Source organism: Prosopis cineraria, unplaced genomic scaffold (assembly GCF_029017545.1).
Source record: "Prosopis cineraria cultivar Desert tree isolate PC_DT_omini unplaced genomic scaffold, ASM2901754v1 PC842, whole genome shotgun sequence".
NCBI classification, from domain to species: Eukaryota; Viridiplantae; Streptophyta; class Magnoliopsida; order Fabales; family Fabaceae; genus Prosopis; species Prosopis cineraria.
Window position 1 is genome coordinate 1 of NW_026556167.1, and position 12,509 is coordinate 12,509.

At 32.1% G+C, this 12,509-nt stretch overlaps 3 protein-coding genes across 4 annotated transcripts; all 3 read left to right on the forward strand.

The window, feature by feature from the left end:
• Positions 1-3,947: 3,947 nt before the first annotated feature.
• Positions 3,948-5,443, forward strand: LOC129298533 (uncharacterized). The gene is made up of 3 exons (XM_054936951.1): positions 3,948-4,608; positions 4,699-4,871; positions 5,224-5,443. The coding sequence occupies exons 1-3, from the start codon at positions 4,417-4,419 to the stop codon at positions 5,336-5,338; spliced, it is 480 nt and encodes a 159-aa protein (XP_054792926.1). The 5' UTR covers positions 3,948-4,416; the 3' UTR covers positions 5,339-5,443.
• Positions 5,444-8,023: 2,580 nt separating this feature from the next.
• LOC129298539 (glucan endo-1,3-beta-glucosidase 11-like) lies at positions 8,024-9,989 on the forward strand. Of its 2 annotated transcripts, none has more exons than XM_054936956.1 (3): positions 8,024-8,191; positions 8,367-9,403; positions 9,718-9,989. In XM_054936956.1, the coding sequence occupies exons 1-3, from the start codon at positions 8,107-8,109 to the stop codon at positions 9,787-9,789; spliced, it is 1,194 nt and encodes a 397-aa protein (XP_054792931.1). In that variant the 5' UTR covers positions 8,024-8,106; the 3' UTR covers positions 9,790-9,989. The 2 variants fall into 2 exon arrangements, with proteins under 2 accessions (XP_054792931.1, XP_054792932.1); XM_054936957.1 differs by having other exon boundaries at positions 8,069-8,127.
• A 1,038-nt stretch (positions 9,990-11,027) lies between these two features.
• Positions 11,028-11,928, forward strand: LOC129298538 (cucumber peeling cupredoxin-like). Its single transcript, XM_054936954.1, has 2 exons — positions 11,028-11,284; positions 11,392-11,928. The coding sequence occupies exons 1-2, from the start codon at positions 11,110-11,112 to the stop codon at positions 11,733-11,735; spliced, it is 519 nt and encodes a 172-aa protein (XP_054792929.1). The 5' UTR covers positions 11,028-11,109; the 3' UTR covers positions 11,736-11,928.
• Positions 11,929-12,509: the final 581 nt, after the last annotated feature.

Consider the following 12,509-nt stretch of genomic DNA (forward strand, 5'->3'; position numbering starts at 1 on the left):
ATAAAATAAAATAATTAATTTTAAAGTAAAAAAATTAATTAAAAATAATTTTAAAAATAAAATTCGGGTATTCGGGCCGCTCGAAGCCCGAAAGGAATTCGGGCCGGGCTTAGTCATTCGGGCTTTTTAAAAAACGGGCCTGTTCGGGTTCGGGCCATTTGGGCGGGCTTATTCAGGCCGAGCTCGAATAGGTCCGGCCCGCCCGAATTCCCAACTCTATCCCCACAGATGGTTGGCGAGGGAACGTAAAATGGGGTTCTTGCCGGAACTGCTACCAGAGACACTGATGGGTCGAACCCTACTTAGAGTGTGTGTAAATAAACAATTTACAATTGAAGTTAACATCAATTGAAGTTAGAAATTGAAATTAAAAAAAAATGACGTGATTTATATTTAGATATTTTTTAAAAAAAATTAGTTGAACAAATTAAAAATTTATTTGAATGATTTAATTGATAAGTTAGTTGAAGTGAATGAAATAACATAAATAAATAGAGTTGGTTTATAATTTAATATTTTTAAGAAAAATTATTAAGTTTAAAAATTACCAGTTTTAAAAATTAAATACAAATACAAAATACATAATAAGTCAAATATCTTAATTTTTAAAAAGCTAAAATTAAACAATAAATTTGAAATATTCAAAAGAGCTAAAATAAATTCATAAATTATAAAATATTCAATTTATATAATCTACAATTTAATTTTAGTATACAAATCTTATTTCATTTTAATCTTTATATTTTTCCCCTCTATTTAATGTTTCACAAATAAAGTTATATTAAATGGAGTGTATTTTAATTAAATAATGAAACAAGATTTTAATTGTTTTTCCTTTACTTTGTCTTAGTTTATAAATTATAATTAAATATTAAGTAATAAAACCACAGTACAATCATCTTCTTCCTCCTCAAAGTTGAGTGCCATGCATATACACTCAAAAATATACATAGTATCACAGTGAGCACCTTCTTCCTTTTGCTCCTCTTTTCCTCTAAGCCGTTTGTTTTTTTTTTCTATCTTGCAGAGTCTTTGCAAACCCTTTCAACTTCATCTCCCTTCTATACTCCTTCCCTCCCTTTGCTTTTCCCTCTCCCCACCACTAGCATCATCTCCCTCTCCCACCACCGTACATTTGTCATCTCCCTCTCTACTTCAATGAATGAAGGAAAGCAAAGCAGACACGATGATCCTCGACTTCCATGGACAAACAATTGTGGCTAGCACTGATATGGTTAGTGGCAACAATGTTGGAGATAACTGTTGGTGCTTATTAAAGTGAAGAATGCGCGGGGTAAAGTGAGAGAATATGGACCGGAAGAGGAATCTGACAATAAATGCCCAACCAATATTCATAATGTGCGTCAAAAAAGCTTTCTCATTTGACTTTGCAATCAATGCTCGTTCAAAATTTTTTTCATCCAAAACATTTAATGAGTTTTTTTTATTTCAACTGAGGTTGGACTTTCTCTAACCTCAATTAACAAGTAATCTAAACATGTACTTAATAGTGTTAAAGTATTTTATTGATTTAATGATAGGAAGGATTAATGTGTTTAATTGGTAAAAATATAAGGGTTCAATTCTAACAAATAAATTATAGGAATCTAATAAAAATTATATAAACCCTGCTGATGTATTTTCTTTTTGGAATTTGTAAGAGCCTTGGAAAATAAAATGCATGGTGTGAAGTGAGCAACCTTATCTTTCCTATGGACTGAAAGTAAGGGGTTTGATGATTGGAATTTGGAGGCATTATTGTGTTGGACGTAAGTTAAATAGTATTAAATTAATCTGTCAACTGTGCAGGTGTATTTCCCCTGAACTTTACACATGAGATATCTTGCTGGCTACTACCACGTTTCACAATCTTTTTTTTTTCTTTCCACTGTTAGATTAGACCCAATACGGTCTCTAGGTTGGCACAGCATGTTTAGAATTAATAATTTAAATAGATCAGGCTTATTTAAAACTAGATGTTTTAGCTATATTTATTTAGATCAGACTTAAAATTTATAAAATATATAAAAAAAATTTATATATTTAAATTTAACTCTAACTTCTTAAGCTTTGGGCTTATTAATTGATCCAAATACTGAATTATTAAATATTATTTTATTTTTTATTTAATTTTAATTTTTATCTATTTTATTAAGATAAAAAATAATTTGAAATTTAAATTAAGCCCATTTGAGTTCAGCTTGGCTCAAATTTTTTTGAGTTTATTCGAGCAGTTCAAATAAGCTTAAAATAAAAAAAAATAAACTATCAAACCCAATATTAAGATTTTTAAATTTATTTAGGCTGATTTATTAAGTTTGATTCAAATTACCGCCTTAAATGTCATGATGCGAGGATATAATTATCAGTCTCACAATATAACTTTTATTCGACGGTGCTGGTATTTTCACCAAACTCATTAGTGCATATAGACTACTGAGGGCCGATTGGAGCAAGTGGGTTAGTAATAGCGTTCTTTAATTACTTGATGCCACTTCAAGAGGCGTCCAATGTGATGATTGACGAAGACGACAAGTTTTGTTGGTTTCTCTGACCTCTCTGCCAAAAGAGAAGGCAAAGAAAATAAGAAAGTATTTTCTATGGGCGTGTCCCACTGTCTGTAATGAAAAAATATCAATGATCACTGGGGGGAGTGCCGCAGAATTATCTATCTGAGTTGAGAGGTTGGTGCTTTGGATTTTTCTTGCCTTGGTTTTCAAAAGCGAGATCTTCAGAATAATTGTGATATTCCATCTTAAAGGTTGTCTTTTTATTGGTGGACATGTTCTGGGTCCTATATTTTCTACTGTTGTCTATTGTTGTCCTGGCCGTCTTTTTATAACCTTGATTGCTTCTTGGATGGTTAAGAAAAGCTCAAGCTGCCATGACATGGTCCTGTCAACTAGAAGCTAGTAAAGTAATTGTGATCGATCTTCCGCTCCATGATTAAAATGAACCGGTTATGTGGATTAACCTTTTGCTGTACATATCTCTTGTACCAGTATATTGTGAACTGATACTATTTATCTAACCCGTATTTCCATTAAATGTTATTGTAACCACCGTATTTTCTTCACTAATAATGAAAGCCGGAAAATTTCCCTTTATAAGGTGTTGACCCTAGAGATAAAAAATAGGCAAGTCTGACCGATCATGATCTTATCTCTTAAGAGTTTAAGCTCATGGGCTTGGTTATTCTAAAATTCATTATTTTTTTAAACTTTACTCTTATTCAAAAGGCTTAAAAGTTGGGCTTGTAAACTTGTTCTTACTTTTTTTTTGATTTTTTTAAATTAAAATATTTAATTAAAAATTTTATATTTTTTAGATATAAGTTATAATATTCAAATATTTAAAATAAATAAATAGAAGTTCGTATATTAAAATATAAATGTATATTGTAAATTTCAAATTTAATTTAAAAATTAAAAATATTTTATTTTTTAGAAATAAAAATAAAACGAACTTAAAAAGGCCGCCCAAACTTAAATACCCCTTTAGGGCTTATTAAAGCAAGTTTTAAAGCCTGATTTTAAAAATGTTATTTTTTTAAATTTAAACTCTTATCAAAATAAATTTAAATAGATAATTCATCAAGTTTAATCTTTATTCTTTAACTCTAATTGACCTATAATTTATTAGCCTTAATTTGGAGTCTGAAAGTGCTAAGGCAAAAGGGATGTCACTTTCTGTTACTTGCCCACATGCCATATCATACCAACTCGTGGCCGTTCATTTTTTTCTTAACTCAAAATCTTTACAAGTTTATGACTTTTTTGGTTTATTACGGCTTGCTTAATTTCAATCTATGTGCGACTTTTTGATTTGTTTCTATTGACACTTTATCCCAATAATTGGTTCGGTGAGCTTCTACACTTTAGATCTTATTATGAGCTTTTGTTCAAAATCTCTCTCTCTCTCTATATATACGCGCACACATACATCTCTGTTATTCTATACGATCTCTGCTTTTCCTAAACTTATCTTTCTCTGCACTGGGGAAGCAAGCTCTTGTATTCTGCAAGTGCTTTCTTTTTCATATTTTGTGTCACCATCTTGTGTTTCTAAACTGCAAAACATGCTACTTGGAAGCTCCTCAGCTCCAATTCATAGCTCATGGCTACATCATTATTCCAAAGATTGCTCCTTTCCTGAGTCAGAACCCATTCTCTATCTTCCTTGGACGAGATCAGTTTCACTGACCAACTCAAAAGATGCAACGCAATCCTGTACCTCCGACATAGACTTTCTCAACCCATCAAAGCTTAACGGCAAAAATCGCTTACCACATCTACGTTGTATGATCTCCCATAAGAATGAACAGGACTTTGAGGTGAAAGAAAGTGATGATGAAGCAAAAACCCATTTGAAAAAACTTACTCTCAAATTCTACTGAGCTCTGGTTTGGGTAACAGAATGGTGAAGCATGAAGAGGAAGTAGAAATGATGGGCGATGGAAAGGGAGGCAGTGGATGTGGTGGACATGGAAGTAGATGCGATATCTGTACTGGTGGGGGTGATAGTATGGATGCTTATTATCAGAAGATGATATTAACTAACCCCAATAATGCTCTTTTGCTTGGAAATTATGCCAAGTTCTTGAAAGAGGTACAATAATTAGTATATATTTAACTTAATGATCATGGCATGTTAATTTTTTTGTTGTTGGGATTTTTCTGATTTTTAAAATGTAAATAGGTGGTTGGAGATTATGAGCAAGCAAAGGAGTATCTTGAAAGGGCTGTGTTGGCGAATCCAGGAGATGGCAGTCTTCTGTCTCTCTATGCAGAATTGATATGGCAAACGGAGAAGGACTCAGATCGAGCTGAAGTCTATTATGATCAAGCTGTTCAAAGTGCCCCTCATGATTGGTGAAAAATGATCCTTCATTTTATGTTCATCATTTTTTTTTTTTGGAAGTAAGGTTTGGCAAATAAAAAAATGTGTTTTTCTATAAAAAGAAATGAGATAAGTGCATTTTTTTTTAAAAAAACATTTATCTAACTACAAAATAATGCATATATAGTGGGTATCTTTTCTTGAACCTTGATTTGCTGCATTACAAAAGATTAGTTTTTTTCACTAGAACTAACCTTGTTGGAATTATGATCATCATTTTATTGATAATCTAATCTACAATTATTGAATTAAGCTTTCCGTAAAGACTTGGCTTTGTTTCTTCCTAGTTTATGAAACTAATGCGGAGGGCCTAATCATTTGCAGTTATGTGCTTGCTTCTTACGCTAAATTCCTGTGGGATGCTGAAGAAGACGAGGAAGCCAAAGAGTGGAGCCATAAATCTGATCAGAGGCATACATATACTCTAACTGCAAAATAAGAGAAGTCATCTTTTCAATTCGTAGTGTTCCTGAAAGTTTTGCAATTTGTATATCTTTAGCGTTTGAAATCGTACTGTGAATAAAGAGCTGCCTTTTTGTTTTTATCACTTTTTTTCCCACATTAATTTTAGAGTAGGTAATTTGGATGAGCTATACTCAATTCAAGTCGGATTTATTCAGATTAAACTTAAAATTTTTAAACTTATAAAAAACTTATATAATCAAATTCGATTCTAACACTCTGAGGCTTTAGGTTTATTTAGGTCAATTTGAATATTAAAATTGCTAATTTTTTTTCACTTTTCTTAGAAAAAACAAATTTCAATTTTTATTTTTAAATTAATTATTTTAAGTATTATAAAAAAAATATAAAATATGCATTTTAAAATACTTAAAAAATGTATAAGACTCATTTTTTTAAAAATTGTAGGTTTTTAAATTTTAAAATCAATATTAAATGAATTTAAATATTTTAAAGATATTTTATATATTAAAAAGAATAAAAATATTAATATTTTTAATTTTTAAGTAAATATATATAATACTGTACTCATACATATATTTTGTTAGTATAAAAGCTAAGAATTAAAGAATTAATTAATATTTGATTTATCTGACGTATTTTAAAAAACTGTAAAATGTTATTCATCTATTTGGGTTAAGTGTAAATATAATTGAGTTTGTTTAAATTTTTTTAGACTTATTTAGACCGCTCAAGTAGACCTAAATATTAAAAATGTATAATTTTGTTAAGGCTGACCCCAATTTTTTTTTTAATTTATTTGGACGGGCTCCACTAGCATAATTAACTGTCATTCCAATGGAATATTGCAATATCATGGGCTCAAATAATCCCCACACACACACGTGTGTGTGTGTGAATGGTTTTTTCTACAGTAGAGGGGCAAAGTCAAGCAAAAGAGATTGAAGTTATACTATCTTCATTTTAAATTTATAAAATATTTTTTAAAAAATTTAATATTCTAAAATATAAAATATTTTTATAGAAATAAAGTTTTGTTGATAACGATTTTTTAATATTATGTTTTTTATATATCTCTTTTTTTAATATTTTTTACAAATAAAGTATTAAATTAAGAATATCTTTAAGAGTTTATAATTTTTTCTAAAACAATAAAATTATAAAGTGTATTTGATAAATTTTATTAATATATTTAATTTTGTCTAAAAATATTTTATAATTTGAGATGAAAAAAATAATAAAAAAATTTATTTATAATCAAGTAATCAATACTCGTTCTTAATAGTATTACATACATTATATTGGATAGGTAAAATAAAAAAGAAAAAATGATAATAAAATCTTTTTAAAATATATAAATAATAATTTAATTCTTTAAAATATTATAATTTCTCTGAAGTCTTTAGAAATTTTTCTGACATTAATGAATTATATAAATTATTAAATTGCTGTAGTTGAAAATAAATTATTCACAACTCTTTTTCTTATATTCGCACTTTCTATTTTATATTCGTAACAATGCAATAGGAAATCACAACTTCACATGTTAAATTTCTTATTTGCTATTGTATTATTGTGAATATAAAAAGAAAATTTATAAATCATTAATTTTCAATAAGGATAATTTAATAATTTATATAAATTCATTAATAATAGAAAAGTCTTTAGAAACTTTAAAAAAATTATAACATTTCGAGGGATCAAATTATCATTTATACATTTCAAATAAATTTTATTTATCATTTTCTCAATAAAAAATGTTCATGATATTAGTGTTGTCATCAGTATATGGTTAAAATCTGAAAATTTTTGTTATATCATATTAAAAATATATAAGAATAAGAAAATAATAATTGAACAAACTAATTTTGAAATACAGTAATTTATTAATAGAAAAGAGCCTCTAGTCATTTATTACAAATAATACTTAAACATCATCATTATATTATAAGGGGGGAAATAATCAACAGAGAGACAAGGATAGTAAATCAAACCAAGTGTAATGCATTAGTTAGGATAAGAGATTATTTTATTGGCAACAAAATTATAATAAAGAAAATATTTTATTTCTAATAATATATTAATAATATCTATATGTTGATAAAAGCAAATAATGAAGCTGCCTAAGTCCAAGTCCATATATCAATTGAATATCAATATCAATTGTCCTGCTATCCATCCGAATTGTTTATTACTTTACACACACGCACACACACACAGACACGCACAAATATATATATATATATATCACCAAATGTAATTCATGCAGCCTGTGGGTGATTTGCGAGGTTGCTTAGAAGAAGTTTAAGAACCCAGTTTACCCAGTGACCCATGAGGACAAGAAAAGTATTTGGTGAGTCGCTTACTTCTAGTAGGTTTCTAGAGACAAAAGTAAACGAAAACACAACACTAGACTTTGAAACAAAACAACAAAAAGTGAACTTTAAGATCCGGAGGCAAAAGGGGTCTGGAAAGGAAGAATCTATTCTCTAAGTCCTACAAAAGCATCCTCTTTCAAACACACCATCTTTGTCTCCAGGTTAAGAATCTTTCTCAAATATTTCCTCTCCTTTTTAGTTTTCTTCTTTCGAGCAAGGCCAAGAATCTTAATGGGTTCTAATGGCATGCCTGCAGGAAAGGTATTGCATCATCACATGGATTGTTTATGGATTGCCCTTCACTAATAATGACGTTACCCATTTTACTGAATTACATAATGTGGCCTCCTTCCCCACATTCTTTCCATCATTGGAATGCATGCCTCTTCATTTCTAAATAATAATAATGCTCAATAATTCCCAAATGGTCTTCTCTTCTTCTCTCTCTTGCCTTCTTCTTCTTCTCACCTTCTCTGTATTAACTTCCCATGGTATATCATCATCCACTGAGATGTTTGTCTTTTTTAGTCTTGAAAAGTTTAAACATATCTCAGTTATTGGCATGAAAACAGACAGCTTTTTGCTTGGAATATTTTTTATTAGTGTAAATGTGTTTCTCTAAACCAGCTTGTGTTTTTTCTTTGTTTGGGCTTGTTTGAAATGCAGTTATGGGGGATAAGTTCTTTACAGGAACATATGGAGTGAACTATGGTAGGATAGCAGATAATCTGCCTTCACCTCACAGTGTGGTTACACTGCTTAAAGCTGCAAAGATCAATAACATCAGAATATATGATGCTGATCAGAGTGTTCTCACGGCCTTCAAAGGGTCTGGGATTGCGATTGTGGTTGGACTTCCAAATGAATTCTTGAAAGAAATCAGTGTAGGGGAAGATCAAGCCATAACTTGGATCAAAGAGAACGTTCAGCCATTTCTTCCAGGAACTAAAATCAGAGGGATTGCTGTGGGAAATGAAATCCTGGGAGGAGCAGATTTGGAGCTCTGGGAAGTCCTTCTTCCTGCAGCGAGAAATGTCTACAATGCCCTTGATAGGCTTAATTTAGCGGATGACATTCAGGTTTCAAGTCCGCATTCTGAGGCTGTTTTTGCCAATTCCTTCCCTCCATCTTCCTGCACTTTCAGAGAAGACATTGTCCCATTCATGAAGCCTCTCTTGCAGTTCTTCTCACAGATTGGCACTCCTTTCTTCATAAATGCATACCCTTTTCTGGCCTATAAGAATGATCCTGAACATATTGACATTAACTATGCTCTCTTCAAGAAAAGCCCAGGGATTTATGATGCAAAGACAAAGCTTCACTATGATAACATGTTTGAGGCCATGGTTGATGCAGCCTATGCTGCTTTGGAGAAGGCTGGGTTTGAGAAGATGGAGGTTATTGTGTCTGAGACAGGTTGGGCTTCTCGTGGGGACGCGAATGAAGCCGGAGCCACAGTGGAGAATGCCAGGACTTACAATTATCATCTGAGAAAGAGGCTTCTGAAGAAGAAAGGGACTCCTTATAGGCCAAAGATCAAGGCAAGGGCTTATGTGTTTGCTTTGTTTAATGAAAACTTGAAACCTGGTCCAACATCAGAAAGAAACTTCGGATTGTTTAAGGCTGATGGAAGCATTGCCTATAACATTGGCTTCACGGGCCTAAAGGCTTCTTCAGCAACCTCTTCTCTTCTTTCCTTCAAGGTATGGAATACATATACCATGAAAATATCAATTCATGAGTATACTTTGTTTCATATTTCTTAAAAGTCATTAACTATTTGTAACCACTCTTCACATCTCTTTTGCCCTATATACCTATTATACTCCGTTTCAGGGGAAGCTTAATAAACCAATATGGTGAATGTTGCACCATATGTTCATTATTAGGTGTTATCTGATATAATTAGTAGCAGACACAGTCACAAGTTTCCTGCTTTAAGATACATGTTTCATTTTGGGGGGGGGGGTGTTAATCGCTGTTGGTCAATGTTTCTGACATGTATTTTGCCTTGCAGGGAATTGGATGTTCTTACATGTTGGCTATAACAACTAGTGTTGCTGTTCTTCTTTTAGTGTTTAATTATTGAGTCAGAGATTGAAGACACAAAGCTCACTGTCTAATGGACTTTTATTCTTTTCAATTAACCCTCGTCACAGAAATGTACCCTTGATTAGGCATTCCTCGTTATAGTTGATGATCCAATCTTCTTGTTTCTTTATTTTTCCCACCTCACATTTGAGCAGTGTAATATTTAATCATGTCTATTTAATCTATGATTCTTCTCAATGCCATAGCTTTCTAAATTAACATGATGGAAATTCAACTCATCAAAAGAGTTAAATTACGATGCAAATGATAGGAACATGTTTTTTCTTACCGAAAAGGAATTTGCAATAAACACATACAATAAAGTATTGACGAACAAATTAGTTCTATTTCTTTAATAATGGCACAATATTATAAGAAGAAGGGAGATAAATACATAATGTGGAGCCTGCTTATTTAGGTCACTCCATATATCTTTTTTTTTTTTTATAGCACCATATTGCTGTAACAGAAAATCATGATTTCTAATAAATCAAATTCGTCAACAAATGGAGAAAATGAAAGTTGAGAATTATTAGTACACAAATAAGTATGCATAGAAATTCACAGCTTTTGAGCAAACAGAAAAATCAACAACGTGAGAAAAACGAGGTTGCAGTGCAATTGGGTTTGGGAAGTCTGTGTTGACTTTGGGTAAATTAAGAAGGCTGAGGCTGGAGGGGAGTGACTTTCCACAATTCCAGCGCCTTGCAACCGAAAAGGCTAGAGTTCAGAGAACACAGGTGAACGTTGTTGAACTTTCTCTCCTGGGTCCCACGTGCAGACTTTGGCCCACGCTTGTGATGTGATTAAGATTTAAGACATTGCCGAACGATGCCCCCATCTTCGCGTTAAATTAGTTGAATTTTCAAAATTCTTTAATTTTAATTTGATATAATATTCCATCCTGCAATGAAATTCTCTTATTGATTTGAAATATTGTTTTTTTTTATAATTTTCTGGAAAATATTTTTAAAATTGAGAAAATAACTTGAGAAAACTTGATGTAACTAACAAATGCGCGGGGAGAAAGTATGAATTGAAGTCTCAGTGTAGGAAGGGCCGGGAGAAGAAACGTAGTGGTTTGACTGGGCTGGTGAGAAAGGAAAGGGCGACCCAGGAGTACAGGACGACCCGCATTCAACACAACACGGACCCACTTGAGTCCTCCCTTCCTACCGTGTTGAATATTCCACCCTCTTCTCTTATTTATACCCTCCATGCCTCCCCTTCCACTCATTCATTCTTCATCAACCTTCTCATTCTCATTCTTATACACACACACACATACTTGTTCTTCATATATCTCCATTCCATAACCATGGCCAATACCTGCCTTTCCCTTGCCGCTTTATTTCTTCCTTTTCTTCTTCTCCGTTGCGCCACAGCCGCCGTCCATGTCGTCGGAGACTCCACCGGATGGAGGATCCCCGATAATGCCCAATTCTACACTACCTGGGTCTCCGATAAAACCTTTCGACTCAACGATACTCTCTGTACGTCTATAATTTTATTTCCCATTTATTTATTAATTAATTCAAACCCTTTTCTTTTTTTATTTCTAGACTAACTATTCCCCCCCCCCTGCTTTTACTTTTGGTAGCGTTCCAATTCGCTACAGGTCAACACGACGTCGTCAAAGTGCCGAAAGCATCATACGATTCTTGCAGTGAAAATAGTAACACGCTGAAGGTCACCACCGGCCCGTATAACTACACCCTCAATGAAACCGGAAGCCACTACTTCATTTGCAGCTTTGGCCAGCACTGCCAGGGCGGCCAGAAATTAGCCGTCGTCGTCTCCGATGCTTCGTCTCCGACATCGTCGCCTTCTCCGACGTCGTCCACCCCCCAACCTCCTCCTCCTCCTAGTTCTGCAGCTTCTCGTGCCTTTGCTGGATTCATCTTCATCGTCGCTTCCGTTGCCTTAGGGAATCTCATCCTCTAGGTAGAAAACTATTACGATGGTACGTGATTTGAGAACGTGTGTGGAGAGCATGAAGAGAATTTGACAGTTCAGTTCATAATCAGTTTATTGTACCGGTGAAAGTTTTTGGTAGTGTTTGTGTGTTGCTATTCATCCATCTCCATTGCTTTGTATTATTGATGTCAGGTCCAGAATAAAATTTGATTTTAGGTAATTTTAATTTTATTATCTTGCTATTATATTCTCCACGAGAATTAATTTGGATTTATTAGCGAAGAAGCCAAGAAAGTTGACTCAGGCGAAGAAATTGACACTTCATTCCATTCGTTCCAATTGATTGCAGAGATCTGACGCCACCTTCCGCAATGAAAATTCGAAATGTCTATCAATAACTTTTTGGGTAATATTTTTTTTTAATTTGTAAGACATTTGTAAAAAAAAATATTTTAAAATGTAAGATATTTTAATAATATTTTTTTATTATATATTTTTTAATATTTTTTTTATAAAAAAGCATTAATTAAACAGAATTTTTAAAATTTATAGTTTTGTCTTAAAAAAATGAGATTGTAAATCATGCTCTTTCTGTTTTAAATTATAAAATACTTTTTAAAAAAATTTCACTCATCAATAAATCTCATTAAATATATTTAATTTTATTTTTTAAAATAAAAATATAAACTTTTAGAAATATCCATTATTTAATACTCCTTCCATTTCAAAATATAAGATACTTTGAGTATATTAAAGTTTAATTAAACGTATCAATTTTAATATTATGCTTCTCTCTCTCTC